Source organism: Mus caroli, unplaced genomic scaffold (assembly GCF_978045245.1).
Source record: "Mus caroli unplaced genomic scaffold, Mus_caroli_1 scaffold_22, whole genome shotgun sequence".
In the NCBI taxonomy this organism is placed as follows: domain Eukaryota; kingdom Metazoa; phylum Chordata; class Mammalia; order Rodentia; family Muridae; genus Mus; species Mus caroli.
This window is the reverse complement of record NW_028227277.1, coordinates 4,398,050-4,424,190: the sequence shown is the minus strand read 5'-3', so window position 1 is coordinate 4,424,190 and position 26,141 is coordinate 4,398,050. Positions and strand designations below refer to the sequence as shown.

Below are 26,141 nucleotides of genomic sequence, written 5' to 3'. Positions count from 1 at the left end.
ATGTATGAGTGAGAGAGAGGGCCTGAGAGGCTAAGCACATAAGTGAGAGAGAGGGCCGGCACTGCCTAGCACACTCTTCTAATACAGCTCAATAATAGGAAGGTGGAGACAGGAGGGTACCAGAGGTTGTAGGGATTCTGGATGCTCCTTTCTGAACTCTTAGGACAGCATAGACTCTTCTAGTTTGCGTATGTACATGCAGAAGTCCACAACATTAAATGCTTACGCACATAAATAAATAAAATCCAAAAATGCTTACAAGAGCCTCTACAGTTGAAATTAACTAGTGTCATTTGCAGTGTTTCATATGTTACACATTTGTTCAAGTTTTTCAAGTTTGTAAGGGCTTATCAACCTATAAACAGGAAATCATTTGTCTTAAAGCCAGTAGCTTATTCCCACCTCCTGAAAACTCCCTTCAAAATGATGGTACCTGGTACTCAATGTACGCATGCTCAGGGTATATTCAGCCAATCAGCGCAGGCCTTGGGTGAGACCTTTTTTGTCCATTTGGCATCACAAAGGGTCCTTAGAGACCTCCATCCGGGCCTGGCTCCTGACAACGGTTTTTTTTTCCTTTGAGGATCTGAGCACGGAAGGGTGCGGTTGGAAGGTGTTCATCTCTTATATGATCTGTAAGTGATAGTTGGCTCTGATCATGGTTGTTGGACAGTTAATCGAGGTGTTACAGGGTGGGGCATCTCAGGCCCAGATGGCCATTATGTGAGGAAAAGTCTCCTCATAGTCATTTCCTCTGGGATCTGAGGGTGAATGGAAGGTGGAGGACCGTATTCATGGAAGAGGATTGAACAGGTCAGGGGCATAGAGGATTGGGAACACTTTGAAGAGAAAAGCTTGGGGCCTTGGGATAGGATCAGAGAGCCGGCTGCAGGACTAGGGGTCGGGGGCCAGGGAGCCATGGGTGAGAAGCCTTGGCGCTTGTCCTGTGTGCTGTTCAGGATCCAATAGAAACACACTGAGGATTCCTCCCTCCTCGTTGTCTTGTCTACGGTGTGTTCCTTTGATATACACTTTATGGACATTGCAGACAGTAGAGTTGTATAAGAAGAATGAATGAAAAGAAGAAGAGGAGATATTGCAAGAGATTCATAAGTCAACTGGGATGGATTCTGACCACGGATCCTTCCATCTCAATTGCCCATTTATTGGGATTAAAGACTTGCACTACCATGTTCAGCTTTTTCTCTAAATTTTATTTCTGTAGGATGGGATCTATCTTTGTAGTTCCGGCTGCCCTGTCTTGGGCTGGCCTCGAACTTACAATCTTCAGATGTTTGAAATCCTCGGCTTCCCCAAATCCCCATTTTCTCCAATATAAGGCCTTTATGTGTGGGTGGTGGTGATGAGTGTTTCTTGTAGACTAAGCGTTGGGTCTTTTTGATATGAACATACAGTTACCATGTTCGTTATCTTTCTGAATAGAACTATGAGTTTACCTTAGACTGAGATAAACTGATAAACAGAATTGCTTATGTTTTGTTTAAAAAGAATGTATGGGAGATACGACCAAAATTCAGATGCCTCAAAATTACAGGCGAACAAATTTTGCTCATCGTTTTCTGGAAGGAGGGGAGGAATCACATATTGAAGTGTGGCCAGGTTATGTCTTTTTTAAACTGAGAAATGGCAGATTGTTAACTTTGGTTCTGAAGGAGGTTTTTTTTTTTTTTTTTTTTTTTTTTTTAATAAGTTAAAGAAGTTTTTGAAACAAGTTGTGAGGGAAAGGGACATGATAAATAGGATACATGGAGAAAATGTTCCTGGGAAGTATATATATATATATATATGTGTGTGTGTGTGTGTGTGTGTGTGTATGGGTATATGTGTGTATGTATGTGTGTGTGTGTATGTGTATATTTGTGTATATACACACACACACATATATATGCATCACCATATTGAATATGTATACAGAACTCTCTGATAAAGACAAATGATTAAAAATACTATATGTTAAAAAACAAAAGAAATGATCTTTCATTGAGCTAAGATAATTATTTGATTTTTTGTCATTTTAATTATTTAAATGATACCTTTTATTCAGATAACTAAGTTCTTTTTTTTCCTTTTAATTTTTATTTTCTTTTAAACTAAGAGGACTATTAAGTTCTTAAGAGAAGAATGGCGCTTAAGAAAATGATGGTGATACCAAAGGAAGGTTACTTATTACTTTTGGACTGTGATGATGAAGAAGATGACATAACTGTTTCAGAGGAGTCTCTTACTAAAGGTATAGCTTATCCAGTGTTGGGCATTAATTGTGTCCTGCATTTCATTAGACCTTTACCTAGTCTCCTAAAATGGAAGAAATCTTTGTTAAGAGTTTTCATAGACTTCATTTCTAATTTTACCTATATTTATCTATTCTTATACATGAGTTTTAGCAGCACATATACCTACTCTTGAAACTATAGTCACAATATGTTGAGAAACAATAACTTGCTATGATTTTGCCCCAGGAAAAAAACCTGAACATAGTTCCTATAATATGTTTGCCATACATGAATTTATTTCATAATACCTGCAAATAAATTATTTCATTTCTTTTTCTATTATATACTTACTTTATTTACATTTCACATGTTATCCCCTTTTCTACTTTCCCTTCCAAAAATCCTCTGTCCTCTCCCCTCTCCCCCTGCTCCCCAACACACCACTCCCAATTCCTAGCCCAGGCATTTCCCAATACTGGGGCATAGGACCTTTATAGGAACAAGTGGCTCTCCTCCCATTGATGACCAACTAGTCCATCCTCTTCTACATATGCAGCTGGGTCAATATGCCCCATTATTTCTTTTCTTTGATTGGTGGTTTAGTCACAGAGAATTGTGGGGGTACTTGTTAGTTTATGGTTTTTTTTTCCTCCTAAGTTCCTGCAAACTCCTTAAGCTCCTTGGGTACTTTCTCTAGCTCCATATTTGGGGACCCTGTTCTCAGTCCAATGGATGTCAGTGAACATCCACTTCTTTATTTGTCAGGCACTGGCAGTTCCTCTCAGGAGACAACTATATCAGTCTCCTGTCCCCAAGCTCTTGGTGCATCTTCAATAATATCTGGGTTTGGTGGCTGTTTATGGGATGGATCCCGAAGTGAGGCAGTGTATGGATTCGTTCAGTCTAAGCTCCAAACTTTGTCTCTGTAACTCCTCCCATGAGTATTTTGTTCCCCATTCTAAGAAGGAACAACATAATCACACTTTGGTCTTTCTTCTTGAGTTTCATGGGTTTTGCAAATTTTACCTTGGTCATTCTGGGATTCAGGGATAATATCCATTTATCAATGATTGCATATTATGTGTGTTCTTTTGTGATTGGGTTATCTCACTTAGGAAGATATCATCCAGATCCATCCATTTGTCTAAGAATTTCATTAAATCATTGCTTTTAATAGCTGTGTAGTAATTCATTATAGAAAAAGTACCATATTTTCTATATTGATTCTTCTAAAGAGAGTCACCTGATTTCTTTTCAGATTCTTGTTATTATACATAAGGCTGCTATAAACATAGTGAAGAATGTGTCCTTATTACAAGTTGGAACATCTTCTGGGTATATGCCCAGGAGGACTAATGCTGGATCTTCTAGTAGAGTTATGACCAATTTTCTGAGGAACCACCAGACTGATTTCCAAACTGGTTGTAACAGCTTGCAAATCCACCAGCAATGGAGTGTTCATATTTCAACACATTCTCGCCAGCATCTGCTGTTATCTGAATTTTACATATTAGCCATTCTGACAGGTGTGAGGTGGAATCTCTGGGTTATTTTGACTTAAATTTCCCTGATGATTAAGGATGTTGAATATTTTTTAGGTGCTTCTAAATTATTCGGTATTCCTTAGTTGGGAATTATTTGTTTAGCTCTGTCCCAATTTTTAAAAATAGAGAAAATTGATTTTCTGGAGTCCAGATTTTTTATCTCTTTATATGTATTAGATATTAGACCCCTATCTTATTTAGGATTGGTAAAGATTTTTTTTCCCAATCTGTTGGATGCAGTTTTGTCCTATTGATAGTGTCCTTGACCTTACAGAAGCTTAGCAATTTTATGAGGTTCCATTTTTCCATGTTTAATCTTGCAGCACAAGCCATTGCTGCTCTTTTTTTTTCTTTTCATCAAGAATTTTCCCCCTTTTCCTATGTTCCATGTTCTTCCCCACTTTCTTCTCTATAAGTTTCAGTGTCTCTGGTTTTATGTACAATTCCTTGATCCACTTAGACTTGAGCATTGTACAAGGGATGAGAATAGATCAATATGCCTTCTTCTACATGCTAACTGCCGATTGAGCCAGCACCACTGTTTGAAAATGCTGTCTTTGTTCCACTGGATTGTTTTAGCTCCTTTGTCAAAGATCAAGTGTCCATATGTGTGTGGGTTTATTTCTCTGTCTTCAGTTCTATTTCATTTATCTACTTGTCTATCACTCTACCTGTACCATGCCATTTTTATCACAATTGATCTGTAGTACAGCTTGAGTTCACGCATGGTTAATCCACAAAAGGTTCTTTTATTGTTGGGGATAGTTTTTCCTATCTTAGGGTTGTTTTTTGTCTTGTTTTGTTTTTGTTTTTGTTTGTTTGTTTTTTTGTTTGTTTGTTTGTTTAATTTCAGGTGAATTTGCAAATTTCCCTTTCTAACTTAGTGAAGAATTAAGTTGGTATTTTCATGGGGATTGCATTGAATCTATAGATTACTTTTGGTAGGACAGCCATTTTTTACTCGATTAATCCTTCCAATCCATGTGCATGTGATATCTTTCCATCTTCTGAGATCTTTTTTGATTTCTTTCTTCAGAGATTTGAAGTTTTTACCATATGTATTTTTCTCTTCATAAGTTAGATTCACACCAAGGTATTTTATATTATTTGTGACTATTGTGAAGGGTGTTTTTTTGTTTGTTTGTTTGTTTGTTTTTTGTTTAGTTTGTTTTTCATCCTGCTTTTCCTTTGTGTAGAAAAAGGCCATTGACTTGTTTGCGTTAATTTTATATTCAACTACAGCACTGAAGTTGTGTATCAGGTTTAGGATTTCTCTGGCAAATTTTTGGGTCACTGATACATGCTATCATATCATCTGGAAATAGTGATATTTTGACTTCTTCCTTTCCAATTTTTATTCATTTGTTCTCCTTTTGTTGTCTAATTACTCTGGATAGGTCTTCAACTACTATATTGAATAGGTAGGGAGAAAGTGGGCAGACTTGTCTAGTCCCTGATATAGTGGGATTGTTTCAAGTTTCTCACCATTTAGTTTAATGCTGGCTACTGGTTTGCTGTCCATTGTTTTTTTTTTTTTTTTTTTTTTTTAATGTTTAGATATGGGCCTTGCATTCCTGATCTTTCTTGGATTTTCATTATAAATGGGTATGCATTTTGTCAAATACTTTCTCAGCATCTAATGAGTTGAGCATGTTGTTTTTGTCTTTGAGTTTATTTCTATAGTGGATTAATTTGATGGATTTCCATATATTAAACCATCCTAGGGATGAAGCCTACTTGACCATGATGGATGATCGTTTTGATGTATTCTTTGATTTGGTTTGCAAGGATTTTATTGAGTATTTTTGCTTTGATATTCATATGGGAAAATGGTCTGAAGTTTCCTAACTTCATTGGGTCTTTGTATCATTTGAATATAATTGTAATCTCGCTTCATATAATAAACTCAATAGTATTCCTTCTCTTTTGATTTTGCATAATAGTTTGAAGAATATTGGTATTAGTTCTCCATGTGTAAGACCCCCGAAACTGGACCTCCACTGAAGCCCATTCAAGTCCCGGAATGAGGTGGCCAGCACCCCAATGACTCAAGAGTAAACTATACCTGATGCAAACAGAAAGAGGTTTTATTATCAGCTAGCTGAGGACAAACTCCTTCCACTGTGCAGGGCAGGGGAGTTTGACCCTGAGCTGTGACAGAAGGGGGCTTTTAACAGCTGGCTGAGGAATTGGGATGAAAGTTCAGAGGAGTTGGGAACAGATGGGAGGAGTTGGGAGAAGAGTTGGGAGGAGTTGGAAAGAGTTGGGAGGAATGTTGTTCTCTGCCCGGATGTCTTTCGTAAAGTTACAATTATCACATCTCTGGCTGTAAGGCTCAGAAACAAAAAGGCTTTTTGCAGGCTATAAATAACAAAGAGCTTCTTTCTGACTGCATTTGTAAAGATCAGGGACAACAAGCTTGGGGAATATCCAGGGGCTTTACCTTCCAGGGAGAACCACTCTAAGTTGGAGTCTCACATTCCCCACTACTTCTTCTACATAGTTCTAGTCTTAAAACTAGGAAAAATAACCGCTAGCCCAGCTGCCAAACAAAGCCAACATGAGGTCACAGCTCTAGGATTTGTAACCTTGAGAGCCTCAAAATGCACTTGAATGAGACAAAAGTTTCTCTTGCCATGGTACAAGGGAGGGAGGAGGTTCCTGTTCACTGCCTGGTGAATGTGAGCAGCAATGGGCCAGTGAGCCATGGTGGGCTGGGTGCAGGAGCCTAGCACATGCAGGAGTAGCGGTGGTGGGGCTTGTGAAAAGCAGCAGGTAGGTGTTTTTTGTTTGTTTGTTTGTTTTTTGGTTTGTTTGTTTATTTTTTGTTTTGTTGTTTTTGTTTTATTTTTCAGCAATTCCAAGGCATTTTTCTGACCAGTTTTAGGGTCTTTAAGCAAGCTAGCAGGGGTTCAGAAAAAGGAACATCAGGGTCAAACATTCCCCTTGCTTCTGTTAAGGAAGGTGGTCCCCAACTGAGGAGTTGGAAGGGTGTAAGTTTAAATTTTCCTGTGGTGTTCCATACTCACAATAAGGTGAAGTGAAGGAGAGCTTCATAATCTTTTCTGCATGTCTTTAAAGCCGATTTAGTCAAGGTTTCTTTTAATTCTCTATTCATCTGCTCTACCTGTTCTGATGTCGGGGGTCTATAGGGACAATGTAACTTCCAATCAATCCCCAATTTTCTGGCTAACCCTTGGCTTACCTGGGCAAAGAAGGAGGGACACTTGATTGATGAAAGTACCTTAGGGATGCCAAATGATGGGGATATTTCCTTTAATATCTTCTTTGCCACAACATTGTCAGTCTCCTTAGTGGGGAAGGCTTCGAACAAGCCTAAAAAGGTGTCTATAAAAAGTAATAGATATTTATTACTGTACTTGGCGAAATTAACTTCAGTAAAATCTACTTTTCAGAATGTACCAGGCCGTCACCTCTTAACCCCCCTCTGGGGAGCATTATTCTGGTGGCTAACATTGGTGAGGGCACAGGCTTGGCATTCATTAACAAACTCCTGGGCAACATCTGGCAATCTAGTAACATAGTAGTTTGAGCTCTTAACAATTTCTTTAGCTTCTTAGTTTCCAAGTGGGGGAGCCTGTGTAGATTGGCTACATATTGTATCCCTTCTCTGGTGGGCAGGATCCAGTGACCATCTTGGGTCTTAGCCACTCTTTGGGTAGTATATACACATATCTCAGGTATTTTTTTCTGTTCTTGATCTTCTAGACTGTAGTCCAAGCCTGCGTCTTTGAGTTTATAATGGTTTTTAAGTTCTTTTTTTTTTTTTTTTTTTTTTTTTTTTCCTTAGGACCGCATGTTTGGCAGCAAGGTCAGCCATCTGATTTCCCTTCACTATGGCATCATGAACTTTTTGGAGATGGGTGCAATGTATGATGGCCAGTTAGTTTTTTTTCGAAAGTGTTTGGCTTCTAATAGGTTCAAGATTTCTTTTTTATTTTTAATATCTTTCCCATCAGATGTGAGTAACTCCTGTTTTCTATAGATCGCCCCATGTATGTGAGCAGTGGTGAAAGCATACTTGCTGTCTGTGTAGATATTGATGTTTTTCTCTTTGGCCAGCTGCAAGGCTTGGGTGAGTGTGATTATCTCTTCTCTCTGGGCTGTCATGCCTTTAGGCAAGCTGCTGTCCCCAATGGTTTTTTTTCCATTGACCACTGCTGCCCCTGCTTTTCTTTTACCTTCAACCAAAAAGTGGATACCATCTGTGTACCAGTTAGGGCAGCCTGGCCATGGCTGTTCACTGAGGTCTTTCTTAATTTCAGTTTTTTTCTGCCAGGATGTCTATACCTTGGTGTACTTGTAGGAAGTCGTTGGCTTCCAGCAGCAAGGTGGCAGTATTCAGGATAGGAGGGGATGCAAACTATACTCTTTCAGTCAGTAAAAGGCTCTGTTAATGGGTCATGTGAGCAGTAGTCATCCAGCAATCAGGCAGCTGTCTAATGATGCTTTCTAAGGCATGGGGATATAGGGACTACTACTATAGTTCATTGACCTAGAGTCAGTTTGTCAGCCTCTTTGAGAAATACTGACACAGCAGCAGTGATAACTTTTAAGCAAGATGGTCATCCACTAGCCACTGGGTCTAATTTTTTTTTTTTTTTTTTTTAACAATTGGGCCACAGGTAGTTTCTATTTCCCCAGATTTTGGGTCAGGACCCATCTCACTATTTCGGCTGTTTGGTCTACATAGAGAATGAAAGGCTAGGTCAGGTCTTGCAGGAATAGAGCTGATGCAATAAGCAAGATTTTTTAATCTCTTTAAAGGCTTCCGGTGTTTGGGGGTCCATGAGAAAGTCACAGTCTCTTTAGTAAGGGGGTATGGTAAAGAGTGCCAGGGTGGCAAAGCCTGGCTTTTTAACTGGTAGCAACAGAGTATTCCAGGAAGACTGACAAGGGACCAAAACACCAAGTTCTAAGAGACTATGAATATGAGGTCTGATGCCCTCTTGGGCCTCTTTGCTCATGGGGTATTGTTGTATCAGTTTCCAGTGTCACAAGGATGGGGTGCACCCTCTTTGCCTCTCTTATATCCCAAGTCTCTGCCCAGCATTTAAGATATCTCCCTTACCTGGTCCCTTCTAATACTTTTCTTGACAGGGATTGAGGCTCATGTAATCTATATTCTTCTTCTAATTTTAAAGTTCAAATTATAGAGATAGAGGCTTGCCAAGGGATTGAAGTTCCTTCAAAAGAAAAGCTTATTTGGACTTTTTAATTTGCTACTATTTCTCTTCTCAACAATGTGGTGGGGCATTCAGTAATGATGAGGAAGGAATCAGTTACTTGGCTTACTCCTAGATTAATTTTCTTATCAGTGGTCCAAGAGTATGTTTTCTGTCTTTTTTTGTGTGTGTGTGTGTTTTCGAGACAGGGTTTCTCTGTGTTGCCTTGGCTGTCCTGGAACTCACTCTGTAGACTTGGCTGGCCTGGAACTCAGAAATCCGCCTGCCTCTGCCTCCCCAGTGCTGGGATTAAAGGCGTGTGCTACCACGCAAGGTGAGAATGGTTTCTGAACAGTAGCCCCAATTACTTCGTTTTTCTGGTTACTCAATTTCTCCAGTGACTTTGTCAGGACTGAAAAAACTGCTCTGATACCAAGAAGGGAAGCAGTAGGGGTCTCTTCCACAGTTAGGTTTACACTAGTCTCAGGGAATGGGTCTGTGCCCCATATCCCCTAGTCATCATCCTCTGGAGTAAGGACTTAGTTGTTCTGATATCAGTCTCTTTCATGGCACAGTCTCTTGCCCAGTGTCCCTTTTCTTTATAGTACCCACATTGGTCCTTATGTAGAGGTGGTCATAAAGGTCCTATGGAGTTCTGAGGTCTTTTTGGCCCTGTGTTGCCCAGGTACCCTGTCTGCCTTCTCCCTCCAACTTTTTTATAAACTTCCTTATCACTTGCAAATGTATCCAAAATCCTATTTAAAATTTTTGCCTGCCTTCCATCTCATCTACTTTCTCTTGCCTCAGCTGCTCTCTATTCTCTTTCTCCTATTTCTTTTTAGTCTCTCTCTTATGGTACACTCTCTGCCTCCTTAACCAGATCTTGCAAAGATAGTGTTTACAGACTCTCTAGACACTGTAACATTCTCCTAATGGCAGAAGCAGACTGCCCAATGAAAGCCATGGCCAGAGCGGCCTGCTGGCTCTCTGACACAGGGAGTGTAATGCCTGTATGCTTCTAAGAGGCACTCTAGAAACTCTACTGGTAGCTCCTTTTCCTCTTGTAGGATCCCTTTTACCTTGGCCACATTGCTGGGTTGTCTGTCAGATCCTCTCATTCCTGGTAATGTATCCCTGCACCAAACTGTCAACTGCTCACTACCTTCAGGCCTGTTAGGGTACCAGTCAGTATGTGTCAGGGGGAAGCATGCATCTATTTCATTTGGAAATTGTGTCAGCCATCCATTTGCCCCCAGCACATTCATTCTTACCACCAGCAGAATCCTTTTCTTCTCCTGTGTGATAAAAATAACCCTTAAAAGCTGTTGACAGTCATCCCAAGTGGTCTGATGAGAGAACATGAGAGATTCCAATAGATTAGTAAGGGTAGAGGGGTTTTCAGAGAAGGCGGCGTGATTTGCATTCCAATTATAGAGATCAGAGAAGGAAAAAGACCAGTAATGAAGAGGCTGCAGTTCCCGGGTCTGCTGGAGTAGGCCATAAGTACCTAAAGCCAGCAAGGTTGTTGAGTCTGGTCTCTCTGGGCTCCATGCTCATTTGTCTTGTGTTCCAGCAGCTGGTACCTCCCCCGTGTCTCCAGTGGTACCCTGGTGAGGTATCTGGGAGAGACCGGTTTGTGATATGAGGGTGTGGTGTTACAATATTCTGGAGGTTCTTCTATCTCTGGATAGATCTTGGGAGGAGCCAAGGGTTGCAGTTCACCCCCCCCAACATATTTATCTTAGGTTTTTTTTTTTTTTTTTTTTTTTTTGAGTGGTGGAAAGCTAGGACTCGGGAGTCCAGCTTGTTCTTCTGAACCCAAGGCTTCAACCAGGATGGGGTCAGGGGAGGCTTCCTGCGCAGAAATTTCCGAGATGTCAATGTAGGGTGCTTGTTCTGGTTGAAAACCTAGTCTCTTCTGTGCAACAACATCTTTAACTGCAGAAATCACAATCAGTTCAATAGTGCCCTTTCCTTGAGAAGAAAGTTCTCCTAAATCTCTTTCTGACATCTACAAAAAGAATGTGAATCCTAATAGTAATTTCAGTTCAATTCTCAAGAGTCAGTCCAAGAGGAGTGCTAATAGTTTGTCCCATCATCAGAGTCACATACAGGGAGAAAAACTGTATATATATATATATATATATATATATATATATATATATATATATATATATATATATATATATATATATACAGACAGCTGCCACATGCTCACTTGGCACCCAGTAACAGAAACAGACAGCCAAGTGAGCACACTCTCATTTGGCACCTCGATTGGAGATCTCCATGCATCCCTGGAGCTCCCTCAGACCTTCTGGGACGTCTCCCAGTGCAGCAAGCGGTTACGACTAACATGTCTGTCAGTATCCCTGCCCTCCATCCAGAACAGGGAGGTCGTTGCTCTAAGGAGTGCAGACAACTGCAAACCATAATGCTGAATTCAAACACAGCCGACAGACAAAGATATAGCAAAGACAGGATCCTACCTCCAAGTGGGGTCTCTGAGAACTGGGGTAGGCCTCCTGGTGTATGAGAACGCACATGTAAGACTCCCGAAGTTGGGCTTCCACTCATGTGCCGGAATGAGCTGGACTGCAAACTCGAGAGATAATCACACCTGATGCAAACTACAAGACGTTTTATTATCAGCTAGCTGAGGATGAAGTCCTTCTACTGTACAGGGTGGGGATTTCAACCCCTAGTGGTGACAGTGGGGGCTTTTAACAGCTAGCTGAGGAATTGGGAAGAGTTGGGAGGATAGCTAGGAGGAGGTGGGTAGAGTTGGGAGGAGTTGGGAGGAGTTGGGAGGAACTGGGTGCAGTTGGGAGGAGATGGGAAGAGTTGGGAGGAATGTTCTTCTCTGCCCAGATGTCTTTGATAAAATTACAATTATCACATCTCTGGCTGTAAGGCTCAGAAACAAAAAAGGCTTTTTGCAGGCTATAGTGAACAAAGAGCTTCTTTCTAGCTGTATGTTTAGAGATTAGGGAAAACAAGATTGGGGAAAGTCCAGGGGCTTTACCTTCCAGGGAGAAACGCTCTAAGTCGGGGTCTCACACATGAAGATCTGATAGAAATCTGATGGGTTCATCAGATCCTGGGCTTTTTTTGGTTGGGAGACTATTAATGACTGCTTCTATTTCTTTAGGCATTATGGGAGTAATTACAGGATTTATCTGATACTGATTTCAATTTCGTACCTATTATCTGTCTAGATAAGTGTGCATTTTTTCCTTTTTCCTTATTTTCATTTTTTTTGAATATATGCTTGTTTAATAAGATCTGATCTAGATTTCCTAAGTTTCTGTTGTGAGGGCTCCCTTTTCAATTCTGGTTTTGTGAATTTGGTTACTGTCCCTTTGCCCTGTAGTTAGTCTGGCTAATATTTTATCTATCTTCTTGATTTTCTCAAAGAATCAGCTCCTAATTTGTTTGATTTTGTGTGTGTGTGTGTGTGTGTGTGTGTGTGTGTGTGTGTGTGTGTGTGTGTGTAGAATTCCTTTGTTTCCATTTGGTTGATTTCAACCCTGAGATTGATTATTTCCTGCCTTCTACTCCTCTTGAGTGAATTTACTTCCTTTTGTTCTTGAATGTTTAGGTGTGCTGTCAACCTACTCCTGTATCCTCTGTCCAATTTTTATTTGGAGGCATTCATAGCTATGAGTTTCCTTCTTAGAACTGCTTTCATTGTGTCCCATAATTTTTGGTATGTTGCAGATTCATTTTCATTAAACTCTAAAAAGTCTTAAATTTATTTCTATTTCCTCCTTGCCCAAGTTATCACTCACTATATTGTTGTTCACCTACTATGTTTATGTGTGTTTTCAATTATTTATAACATTATTGAAAATCAACCTTAGTCCTTGGTGATCAGGTAGGATGCATGGGATTATTACAACATTTTTATATCTGTTAAGGCATGTTTTGGGACTGATTATATGGAGAAGGCATCATGAGGTGCTGAGAAGAATGGGCATCATTTTGTTTTAGGGTAAAATGTTCTATAGATATCAACTAATCTATTTGTTTCATAACTTCTGTTAGGTTCGCTGAGTCCCTTTTTAATTTTTGATTCCAGTATCTGTCTATTAATGAGAGAGGGGAGTTCCGCTATTATTGTCTTGGGTACAATGTGTGATTTGAGCTCTACTAAAGTTTCTTATAGGAATGTGAATGCCATTGCATTTGGTGTATAAATGTTCAGAATTGGGAGTTCATCTTGGTAAATTTTAACTTTGATGAATATGAAGTGTCCCTCCTTGTATTTTTCATAACTTTGGGTTGAAAGTCAAATTTATTTGATATTAGAATTGCTACTCAAGCTTGTTTCTTTGTACCATTCATTAGCTTGGAAAATTGTTTTCCAGCCTTTTACTCTGAAGTAATATCTGTCTTTGTCCCTGAGGTTTGTTTCTGGTATGATGGGTCTTGCTTACACATCCAGTCTGTTAGTCTATGTCTTTTTATTGGTGAATTGAATCCCCTCATATTAAGAGATACTAAGGAAAAGTCTTTGTTGCTTCCTGATATTTTGGTGGAATTTTTTCATGTAGCTATCTTCTTTTTGTTTGCTTCAAGATAAATGTCTTGCTTTTTTGAGAGTGTAATTTCCCTCCTTATATTGGAGATTTCCCTTTATTATCCCTTGGAGGGTTTGGTTTGTTCAAAAATATTGTGTAAATATTGTTTTTTCATGGAATACCTTCTTTTCTCAACCTATGGTAAGATATTTTTGCTGTGTATTATAGCCTTGGCTGGCATTTCTGTATGATATATGCCCAGGACCTTATGGCTTTCATAGTCTCTGAGGTTAAGTTAGGTATAGTTCTGATAAGTCTTCCGTTATAAGTTTCTTGAATTTTCCCATATTGCTTTTAATATTCTTTCTTTCTGTTCTTTTTCCTTTTTTTTTTTTTTGCATTTGATGTTTGGATTATTATATGATGGCAGGAATTTCTCTTCTGGTCTAAACTATTTGGAGTTTTGTATGCTTCTTGTATATTCACGGGAAACACTTTTTTTAGGTTAGGGAAATTTTCTTCTATAATTTTGATGAATATACTCACTGTCCCTGTAGTTTGGAAAAATTACTTTTGATCGATACCTATTATCCTTAAGTTTCGTCATCTCTTTGTGTCCTGGATTTCATCGATGTAATTATTTCCTTTCTAAAATCTATTTCAAAAACTCACATGGGCAGTTTCTTGAGAGAAATTCAAATCGTTAGTACTTTATTAACTATTACTTATATAGCATCCATTCAAATGTTTCTATTTTCTCTTGTCCATACAGTAAAGAAGAGCCCAACATTTGACAAAGATGAGAATATATCGACTCACGTAAAAAACGATGGAGATATGGGGTAAAATTTTCAATAGAGTATTTCAATAGAGTTCAATAGAGTACTTCATAAGTAGTGTTTGTGATCCCTTAACTGGAGAAGTAGATTCAGGAAGATGAACAATTCAAAGTCAGACACTGCTATATGTTGTGTTCAAGCCCAGATTGAGGTTCTTGAGACATTGTGATCACAAACACATAGCAACTCATACAATAGGACCACCTGCATGAGATCTTCCCAGATATACACAAAAAGAAAAGGAAAAACATCAAAAGAATAAGAGGGGGGCCATCTGGGAAGAAGAAGGGTCTCAGCAAGAGTCGGAGAGGTATGAATAAACTACTGTGGGGTGTAAATGTATGAATTGTAAAAAGTAAATCATACAAGTTCACTTTGGTAGTCCACCATGTATTTTATATGTATATGTCATTTGTTCCGAACCAAACATATATTTATTATAAATAATTAAAAGAAGGTTCTGTTTAAATTTTCTGTGGGGAAGAAAAATGTCCTACCAGTTCACGATATTTCTTACATTAATTTTATATTCCTTTCTTAACAGAGGTGAACTAGACAGTATGTTGGATAAATCTGGAGGTATGTGTTTTTGGAGGTTTTTGCCTGGTTTTTGAGAGGTCAGAAGAGGGAATCAGATCTCTATAACCCCTATACCATAGGGGATAATTTTAGATTTCACAGTAATTGTAGTTCTCTTTAAAACCCATATGAGATGACTTCTCAACCAACATTCAGAATGAATGATTAGCTGAAGATGTCGCTCAGTGGTAAAATACCATGTAAAAGTTATGAGTTTCATCTTCAGTGGGCAAAACAAAAAAAGAAAAAAAAAACAAAAACAAAAACAAAACAAAACCCAACCAACCCACCAAATTACCAAAAAAACTACCAAACAAACAAAACTCTGAAATAAGCCTCTCAAATGAAATGTTAGTTTGTGCAGTTTTCCAAATCAACTTCAGATTGTAAAGTGAGCAAGAAACCTAATTTGTTGTTATAAGGAAACGAGCAAAACCAGCATTAAGCATTTTAGGAGCCTAAACTTAGGCATGATTAGAGAGAGAGAGGAAAAAAAAAAAAAGAAGAGAGTGGCTACAAGCTGTTTTAGTAAAGTGCTTGCCTCGAAAGTATATGGAGTGAAGGTGGGGACATAGAATCCACTTAAAAAATGCAGGCTGCAACCCAGTGTTGAGTAGGTGGAGACACATTGCTGGCTAGCAAGGCTAGTGACTTTTGTGAGCTGCAGATTCTGAGAGACTATGTCTCAAGTTTTAAGTTTGGTCAGCTAGTGATGTCACATGCCTTAATTCCAGCAATTGGGAGGCAGAGGCAGGGAGATTTCTGAGTTTGAGGCCAGCTTGGTATAAAGGGTGAGTTCCAGGACAACCAAGGCTATACAGAGAAACCCTGTCTTGAATAAAAAAAATAAAATAAAAGTAAGTTGGAATATGATTAGAATGCAGTAGATGTCTATTTGTGGCTTTCTTGTGTACACTCATATTGAAATATATACACATCATTTTTTTGCCGAAACTCTTTTTAAGATTTACACAATCCAGTAAAATTATGGTGTATTTTTTCTCTTTCTTGAAATAGATAATATTAAGAAAGTGTCATAATTTTATGATCTCTCCTGTATAGTAAAAATGAACATCTATCGAGAGACATGATCCAGCACACCTTAAAACATGCAAAGGACAGGGATGGAAAGATGGCTTAGAAATTAAGAGCACTTGTTGTTCTTGGACAGAACCAAGTTTTAGTTCCTAGAACCCACGTAGTGGCTCACAACCATTTTTAATTCTATATCCAGGGGTTTTGGAATTCTCTTCTAGTTTCTATGAACAACATACATGCAGGTTGTATAAATACAAACACACAAAAACACATTACATAAAAAATAAAACAATTTAAATTACAATCAAGAGGCCCTTAATCTGAAAAAAAAAAGTAGGAGAGTTTTTTTAGGGGTTCATTTATTTTAACTTTCAAGTTATTATTGCAAACTTGGAAAATGGAAAGCCTCTGGGTATTAGTAGCAGCTAAAATACTACCTCCCTTTTGCTGCTTGGATGACAGATGAGTGATAGAGCCTAACTCGCCCTTAGTACACATGTGAAAACACGGCCAATCAGCAAGGGTCTTTGCTGAGATTGCTTTCCTGCTATCCAAACCCTGTTACCCAGTATGCTTTGTGGTGGTCACGAAGCCCAGTTCTTGAGGAAGAAAAGTGCGTGAGGAAGCATGGTAGGGAGAAGTCTCAGTGGAGGTAGTCAATTGTCTGTTGAAAGATGGTTAATCCTGTTTGAGCTGGAGGTCTGTGTTGGGATGAAGGTGGAAGGGTGGACGTGTTACTTCAGGAGTAAGGAGAGTAGGTGACTCTCGCTGGACTCAGGAAGGTACTGCTTCCAAGTTCACAATTGACTTTCCCATCGGCATCTGCTGAGAAAAACAGAGAACTTCACTAAGGGCAGGAGTTTGCACAGAATAGCTCCTAGCAGAAAGCAGGAATGCCAGGGTATTGCAGACCATGAAAGTCTTCTTGGGGCCTGGAGATGTGAGGTGTGAGTAAACTGGATGTCAGGTACTGGCACCAACAGACTAAAACCTTCTTTTTGCTGGTGCTGCCCAACAGGAATTCATTATAAATAAACTAAAGACCAGTCTTCATTTTCTTCTACCTGTTGTTAAAATGCCAGATATTATATATTATTATATATTATATATTATTATATGTCTATATATAGTCTCCAAACTGCCTCAAAATACAGAGGCTGCTGTCAGCCTCAGAAGTACTGGGACTTCAGACATAATTTAGGCCAGGCAGTCTTTATTTATATGTTGTTTTGGTTTAGGGAAGTAAGCTGTAACTCTATATCTCAGGATTGTCTGAATCCTCAATTGCAGCTTGGACTGGCCTTGAACCTAAAGTCCTCATCCTTACAAATGTACCTTGACCTGAGGAAACATGAATATTTTATTTTTTTATATTTATTTTTTTATCCTTTTTATTTTCATTGTTGAAGTTTGAAACCAGTACTTCTTGCTGTAGCAGTAAAATATTTGTCCAACCAGAAAGAACTTTATATTTTAGATCTGCTTTAGGTTTTTATTGTGATGAAAAAGATTGAGTAGCTTGGTTGTGATAAAAGCAACCATGATTTCATTTGGAGACTGAGATGCAGAGACATTTACTCTAATTTATCAAAAACTTAGCAGGAATGGTACCAAAATTTATATCATCCTGAGATTACATATAAACCTACTTGAAGTCACAGTTAAAGCCATCATTGTGTGTGTGTGTGTGTCTGTGTTTATTTACATTTCAAATATTAGCCTTTTCCTGATTTCACTCCAGAAAGTTTCTATTCCATTCTATTCCTGTGCTTCTATGAGCATGTTCTCCCAACCACCTACTCCCACATTTCTACTGTGGCAGTTGCCTGCACTGGGGCATACAGCCTTCACAGGATCACAGGACCAAGGACCTCTTCTCTCACCGATGTCTGACAATACCATCCTCTAATATATATGTAGCTGGAATCATGGGTCCCCCTCTTTGTTTGGTGGCTTAGTCCCTGGGTGCTCTGGGGGGTTACTTGTTTCATATTGATGTTCTTCCTGTAAGGTTGCAAACCCCTTCAGCTCCTTCAGTTCTTCCTCATTCCCTCCACTGGGGACCCCATGATCAGGCTGTGACCATCACCCTCTGTTCTTGCCAAGCTCTGGCACTGCCTCTTAGAAGACAGTCATATTCAGCTCCTGTCAGCAAGCACATGGTATCGACAATAGTGAATGTGTCTGCTGTCTGTGTATGGGATGGATCCATATGTTGGGCAGACCCTGGATGATTTGTTTTCTTTCATATTGATATTCTTCCTATAAGGTTGCAAACCCCTTCAGCTCCTTCAGTCCTTCCTCTAACTCCTCCCTGGGAACCCCATGATCAGTCTGATTGCTGGCTGTGAGATTCAGTCTCTGTTCCTACCAAGCTCTGGCAGAACCTCTCAGGAGACAGCCTTATTAGGCTACTGTCAGCAAGTACTTGTTGGTATCTACAATGGTGACTGGGTCTGGTGTCTGTAGTGGGTCTGTATATGAGATGGTTCCACAGGTTGTGCAGATTCTGTGTGGTCATTCCTTCAGTCTGTGCCCTGAACTTTGTCTCAATATTTCCTCCCAGTAGTATTTTATTCCCCATTCTAAGGCCCGAAACACCCTCACTTTTGTCTTCCTTCTACTTGAGCTTCATGTGGACTGTGAATTACATTTTGGGTATTCTGAGCTTTTAGGCTAATACCCAATTATCAGTGAGTGCATACCATGTTTTTTAATTTGGGGTTTTGTTACCTCATATAAGATGATATAATTTAGATCCATCCATTTTCCTGTGAATTTCATAAAGCCATTGTCTCTGTACCATTACCATACACTTTTTTTTTAATCACTATTTTTGTATAATACAGATTGATGTCACGGATGATTCCCCCTGAAGTTCTTTTATTTTTGAGAACTGTTTTTCGATATTCTGGGGTTTTGATATTCCGAATGATTTTGCATATTGCTGTTTCTATCGCTATGAAGAATTGAATTTGAATTTTGATGGAGAGTGCATGGAATCTGTAGATTGCTTTTGGCAAGAAATCCATTTTTACTAAATTAATCGGGTCACCAATCTATGATGCATGGGAGATCTTTCCATCTTCTGAGATTTGTAATTTCTTTCTTCAGAGAATTGAAGTTCTTGTCATGGAGATCTTTCACTTGCTTGGTTTGAGTCACACCAAGGTATTATAATTTGTGACTTTTGAAGGGTGTTGTTTCCATAATTTCTTTTCAGCCTGTTTATCCTTTGAGTAGAGGAAAGCTACTGATTTGTTTCAGTTAATTGTATATCTAGCCACTTTGATGAAGTTGTTTTTAAATTTTACAGGTTCTCTGGTGGAATTTTTGGGGTCACTTAAATATACTATTTTATCATCTGCTAATAGTGATATTTTGACTTCTTCCTTTCCAATTTTTTATTCCTTTGACCTCTCTTGTTGTCTATTTGCTCTGGGTAGAACTTCTAGTACTATAGTGAACAAGTAGGGAGAGACTGAGAATCCTTGTCTAGTCCTGTCTTGTCTTATTTTAGTGGGATTGCATCAAGTTTCTCTCCATTTAATTTGATCCCAGAAGTTAGAGTCACGCCAAGGTATTTTTTATTATTTGTGACTATTGAGAAGGGTGTTGTTACCTAATTCCTTTCTCAGCCTGTTTATTCTTTGTGTAGAGAAAGGCCATTGACTTGTTTGAGTTAATTTTATATCCAGCTACTTCACCGAAGCTGTTTATCATGTTTAGGAGTTGTCTGGTATAATTTTTAGGGTCACTTATATATACAATCATATCCTCTTCAAAAATAGATATTTTGACTTCTTCCTTGCCAATTTGTGTCCCCTTGATTTCCTTTTGTTGTCGAACTGCTCTGGCTAAGATGACAAGTACAATATTGAATAGGAGGGAAGAAAGTGGGCAGCCTTGTCTAGTCTCTGATTTTAGTGGGTTTGCTTCCAGTTTTTCACCATTTATTTTGACGTTGGTTACTGGTTTTCTGTAGATTGCTTTTATCATGTTTCGGTTTGGGCCTTGAATTCCTAATCTTTCCAAGACTATTAACATGAATCGGTGTTGGATTTTTTTCAATGCTTTCTCCCCATCTAAGCAGATGATCATGTGGTTTTTGTTTTGAGTTTGATTATATAATGGATTACATTGATGGATTCACATATATTAAACCATCCCTGCATCCCTGAAATTAAACCTACTTGGTCATGATGGATGTTTATTTTAATGTGTTCTTGGAATCAGTTAGCAAGAATTTTATTGAATATTTTTGCATTGATATTCATAAGAGAAATTGGTCCTAAGTAATCCATCTTTGTTAGATCTTTCTGTGGTTTAGGTATCAAAGTAATTGTGGCTTCACAGATTGAGTTGGGTAGAGTACATTCTGCTTCTATTTTGTGGAATTGTTAGTGAAGAACTGGAATTAGATCGTCTTTAAAGGTTTGATAGAACTCTCCACAAAACCCATCTGGTCCTGGGCTATTTTTGGTTGGGAGGCTAATAATGACTGCTTCTATTCCTTTAGGGGATATGGGATTGTTTAGATCATTAACTTGATTCTGGTTTAACTTTGGTACCTGCTATCTGTCTAGAAATTTGTCCATTTTGTCCATGTTTTCCAGAGTATAACCTTTTGTAGAAGGATCTGATGGAGTTTTGGATTTCTTAAGGATCTGTTGTTATGTCTCCCTTTTCATTTCTGATTTTGTTAATTAGGATGCTGTCCATGTCCGCTCTAGTGAGTCTGGCTAAGTGTTTATCTATCTTGTTGATTTTCTCAAAGAACCAGATCCTCATTTGATTGATTCTTTGAATATTTCTTGTTTCCACTTGGTTGATTTCACCCCTGAGTTCAATTATTTCCTGCCTTCTACTCCTCTTGGGTGAATTTGCTTCCTTTTGTCCTGGAACTTTTAGGTGTGTTGTAAACTACTAGTGTGTGCCCTCTCTAGTTTCTTTTTGAGGCACTCAGAGCTATGAGTTTCCCTCTTAGATATGCTTTCATTGTGTCCCAGAAGTTTGGGTATGCTGTGGCTTCATTTTCATTAAACTCTAAAAAGTCTTGTATTTCTTTCTCTATTCCTTCCTTGACCAAGGTATCATTGAGAAGAATGTTGTTCAGTTTCCACATGAATGTTGGCTTTCCATTATTAATGTTGTTATTTAAGATCATCCATAGTCCATGGTGGTCTGATAGAATGCAATGGAGCATTTGCAATATTTTTGTATCTGTTGAATACTGTTTTGTGACAAATTATATGGTCAGTTTTGGAGAAGATACCATGAGGTGCTGAGAAGAAGGTATATCCTTCTGTTTTAGGATACAATCTTCTGTTAAATTTATTTGTTTCATAGCTTTTGTAAGTTTCATTGTGTCCCTGTTTAGTTTCTGTTTCCACAATCTGTCTATTGATGAAAGTGTGTTGAAGTCTCACACTATGCAATGTGTGCTTTGAGCTTTACTAAAGTTTATTTAATGAATTTGACTGCCCTTGTATTTGAGCATAGATATTCAGAATTGAGAGTTCCTCTAGGAGAATTTTACCTTTGATGAGTATGAGGTGTCCCACCTTGTCATTTATGATAACTTTGGGTTGGAAGTTGATTTTATTCAATATTAGAATGGTTTCTCCAACTTGTTTCTTCAGACCATTTGCTTGGAAAATTGTTTTCCAGACTTTCACTCTGAGGTAGTGTTTGTCTTTTTCCCTGAGATGAGTTTCCTCTAAACAGCAAAATATTGTGTCCTGTTTTTATAGCCATTCTGTTAGTCTATGTCTCTTTATTGGGGAACTGGGTCCAGTGATATTAAGAGACATTAAGGAAAAGTAATTGTTGCTTCCTATTATTTTTGTTGTTAGAGTTGGCATTCTGTTCTTGTGTCTGCCTTCTTTTTGGTTAGTTGAAGAATTACTTTGTTGCTTTTTCTAGGGCGTGGTTTCTGTTCTTGTCTTGTATTGTATTGTTTTGTTTTGTTTTGTTTTGTTTTGTTTGTTAGTTTTGTTTTTTTCTGTTATTATCCTTTGAAGGGCTGGACTGGTGGAAAGATAATGTGTGAATTTAGTTTTGTCATGGAATACTTTGGTTTTCCATCGATGGTAATTGAGTGTTTGGCTGGTTATAGTATCCTAGGCTGGCATTTGTGTTCTCTTAGTGTCTGTATAACATCTGTCCAGGATCGTCTGGCTTTCATAGTCTCTGGTGAAAAGTCTGGTGTTTTTCTGATAGGCCTGCCTTTATATGTTACTTGACCTTTTTCCCTTACTGCTTTTAATATTCTCTCTTTATTTTTTGTTTTGATTATTATGTGTCAAGAGGAATTTCTTTTCTGGTCCAGTCTATTTGTAGTTCTGTAGGCTTCTTGTATGTTCATGGGCATGTCTTTCTTTAGGTTTGGTAAGTTTTCTTCTATAATTTTGTTGAAGATATTTGCTGGCCCTTTAAGTTGAAAATCTTCATTCTCCTCTACTCCTATTATCCATAGTTTTTGTCTTCTCATTATGTCCTGGATTTCCTGGATGTTTTGAGTTAGGATCTTTTTGCATTTTGTATTTTCTTTGATTGTTGTGCCAATGTTCTCTATGGAATCTTCTGCACCTGAGATTCTCTCTTCTATCTCTTGTATTACGTTGCTGATGCTCGAGTCTATGTTTCCAGATTTCTTTCCTAGTGTTTCTATCTTCAGCGTTGCCTCATTTTGGGTTTTTTTTTTTTTTAATTGTGTCCTCTTCTCTTTTAAGGTCTTGGATGATGTTATTTATTCCATCACCTGTTTGGTCGTGTTTTCTGGCAATTTTTTAAGGGATTTTTTTTTTTTTTTTTTTTTTTTTTTTGGTCTTCAACCTGTTTAGCAGTGTTCTTCTATATATCTTTAAGTGAGTTATTAAAGTCCTTCTTGATGTCCTCTACCATCATCATGAGATATGTTTTTAAATCCCGGTCTATCTTTTTGGGTTTGTTGGGGTGCCCAGGATTGGGTGGGGTGGGAGTACTGCGTGCTGATGATGGTGAGTGGTCTTGGTTTCTGTTAAAAAATTCTTATGTTTGACTTTTTCCATCTGGTAATCTCTGGAGTGAGTTGTTATAGCTGTCTCTGGTTAGAGCTTGTTCCTCAGGTTATTATGTTAGGCTCTATCAGAAAACCTGGGTGTCTAGCTCTCTCCTGAGTTTTAGTCGTCAAAGTACTCTCTGCAGGCAAGCTCTCCTCTTGCAGGGAAGGTGCCCAGATATGTGGTGTTCAAATCTGCCTCCTAGCAGAAGTTGTGTTCCACTCACCAGAGGGCCTAAGATCCCATGGAAATTTCTCTGGGGACCTTGGGGGTGTCCGTAGACTATGAGCCCATGTTGCCCCAGTGTTAGTGCCAACTGGAAGGGATTTGTGACTCTGGTCAGGCCGGGTTTTCTGCTTCCCTCCTTAATGCTGTCTCAGGTCCTTCGAGATTGGATTGGAGCAGAAGTTGTGTTCAATTCACCAGAGGTTCTAAGATTCTGTGGAGAGTCCTGTGGGGACCTTGGTGGTGTCTGCAGATTCCATGCCTAAGTGCCCAGGTGCTGGCCTCAAGTTGCCTCTTGAATCCTGAAATCCTGGTGTGAAAAATCTCCTGAGATCCCGCTGTGTCAGAGCTCCTGGGAGTTAAGCTTTCTCTGTATGTTGCAAGGTTTGGTGGGGTGCCAGATCCCGAGGTTTTCTCTGGACAGAGATGCAAGCCACAAGGAACCCGTGACTCTGCTTGGGAGGTTGTTTTTGTTGCCCTGGATCTTGTGGTGGTCCTAGTTACACAGGGTGCTGCAAAAGATGCTGAGTCCTCAGCTGTAATCTTCTGTCAGAACTCCAGTGTTCCTGGGTGTGTTTTCACATCTCTTGAGAGTCAAGCTTCCTTTGTGATCATGTGATCTTGGGCACTTCAGAGTACCTTGGAGTGGGACTCCCTCTGGATGTCTTAAGAGTGGTTTCTGAGCCAGGACCTCAGGTCTGCCCTATGTACAGGTTCAGTCAGGAAGAAATCCAGGCCACTGGCCAGGCAGGATTTCCTCTGTCCCTAGATCTTTTGGGACTCAGTTACTCCTGATGTGGGGGCCTTTCCTATGATCCTGCAAGTGGTAGAACACCTGGAAGTTGAGTTTCCTCTGGCTCTTGTGGGATTAGGTGCAGAGTCCAATCCCAAGGTCTACTCATGACACAGACTCTTGCAAATATTTTTGATTTAGCATCGTGGAATATTTTTTTCCTGTGATACAGAAAGTGAAAATGGTGCTTTGGTGTGACATTAATGAAACTTAATTTTTATGTTTTGTATGTTTTTGTCTGTGGTACATATATACACATGTGGAGGGCAGAGGAGGATGTTGGGTGATGCTCTATTACTTTTCATCTTATTTCCTTAAGACAGGTCTTTCACCAAACATGCAGGTAGACAAGCATCCAGCAAGACCTAGCAATTCTCACTCTGTCAACCACAGTGCTGTTCTTGTAGAAACAACCATCCATGGTTGGTTTTGTAGATGGGTACTAGATTCTAATTTGTGAACTTCCTCTTTTCACAGTAGGCCCTCAAGTATTGAGGCATCTTCATAACTTCTTTGAAGGGATTTTAAGAGGAAAAAAATTGATGTAAACACTTTTACAGTTCCATGTACTTAAACCTAAGTGATATGTATACAAAATTATGTACATGAAACATATTTTCATTGACCCAGTTTTAATTTTATATTTAGTCAGTTCCTTTTCTAGGACGCCTCTGTGCTTCTTTCTTTATATGGCACAGTGGAAAACTGAATTCTTTAAAGTAACCCTTATTACTTTTTTTTACAGTTTATTTTATAGGTATGGTTGTTTTGCTTTCAAGTGTGTACGTGTACAACATGTGTGTCTGGTACCTGTGGAGTCTTGATGAAACCTTTGAATCTCCTGCATCTGAAGTTATATGCTGTGAGCCACCTTGTGGGTGCAGGGAAACCAAAAACTGAATATTTTAAATAATGAGTCTAACAGTTCCACAGTCAAATTTGTTCTTTCAGTTGCATCATCTTTTGTAGATTTAGAAAAGAATTAGCCAGTATTAAAACTGTTTCCCTATGAAGAATTAAAGCCCACATTTGATCCTTTGTTTCGTGCACTTGTTCTTTGGAAACTGTTCTTGAAGCTTAAAATTATTTTACTTACAGAAATTAAAATTCAGATAAGATTAGATATTTCTTGTCTAAAATACATGGAGTGTTTTGTGTTTTTTTTTTGTTGTTGTTTTTTCTGTGTTGTGGAACATTTCTGTAGACTTTACTGGTTGAACATCCTTCATCTGAACATTCAAAACCCTAAAGTATTCTAAAGTATGAAGCATGTTGGTGATATCTTTCATTTAATTTTAAGTTTTCTTGGCATTATTGAATGGATTTTATCTATTATCTATATCTATTTTTATGAATACATGGAATCACCTAAAGTTTCTTCAAAATGACCCTTAATTTTTAATATAGGTGACATTTATAAGAAGCTTCACATAAAGAAAAAATGGATGAAAATGTATATGAAAGATTCTTTCAATGGCAGCAACCAGAAATTAGAAAGGCTTTGCAAAAAGAAAAATCGAAAGAGGTAGAGTTGTTAGATTTGTAGGACCACATGTGTATCATTTGAAAAATTATATATGGCTGAAGTTTAAAAAATATATCATGTCTGATCCTTTAGTAAAAATATGTGGCTTTGATTTTGTCTAAAGAGTTAACCCTATAACTTAATGCCTTCAAGGAAACTAAATCAAATTCTTAGAAATCTGTGAAACTTTTATTTTCTTCTTTAAGTAACTGTTAATGAGATTTTAAATTTAATTTACATTCATTGTGGAAATACAGAAGTCCTGCACATAGTCTTAGAAATGTAATTTATGGAGTATTATGCTTAACAATATGGAAAAACAACAACTACAGTTACATATGTGGGCATTTTCTATATTTTAATTGACTTATGTTTTACACTAAGTCTTAACTGAGGCAATATATGAAAAATAAATTAGACCTTATATTTGGTAGGAAATAATGAAAAAACACTGTGAAATATAATTATTTCTCATAGATATATTATTTATATTTATATTCATTTTTATTTATCATTATATTCATAGTTATATTTATAGTTATATTCGTATTCATATTCATATTTTTACATTTATATTTATTTTTATTTATATATATTTATATTTATATATAC

At 38.3% G+C, this 26,141-nt stretch overlaps 1 protein-coding gene across 1 annotated transcript; it reads left to right on the top strand.

The window, feature by feature from the left end:
* Positions 1-587: 587 nt before the first annotated feature.
* Positions 588-25,533, top strand: LOC147000012 (synaptonemal complex protein 3-like). The gene is made up of 5 exons (XM_085834365.1): positions 588-635; positions 2,117-2,251; positions 14,260-14,329; positions 14,871-14,905; positions 25,412-25,533. Exons 2-5 carry the CDS (start codon positions 2,143-2,145, stop codon positions 25,531-25,533), a joined length of 336 nt encoding a protein of 111 aa, XP_085690491.1. The 5' UTR covers positions 588-635; positions 2,117-2,142.
* The last annotated feature ends 608 nt before the right edge of the window (positions 25,534-26,141 follow it).

What these genes read in the sequence shown, in the direction of transcription:
- LOC147000012 (XM_085834365.1), top strand. Translation starts at nt 2,143, where the DNA reads ATGGCGCTTAAGAAAATGATGGTGATACCAAAGGAAGGTTACTTATTA. An exon ending in AGAGGAGTCTCTTACTAAAG is followed by an intron (nt 2,252 to 14,259) that starts GTATAGCTTATC and finishes TTGTCCATACAG; the next exon opens with TAAAGAAGAGCCCAACATTT. An exon ending in TATGTTGGATAAATCTGGAG is followed by an intron (nt 14,906 to 25,411) that starts GTATGTGTTTTT and finishes TTTTTAATATAG; the next exon opens with GTGACATTTATAAGAAGCTT.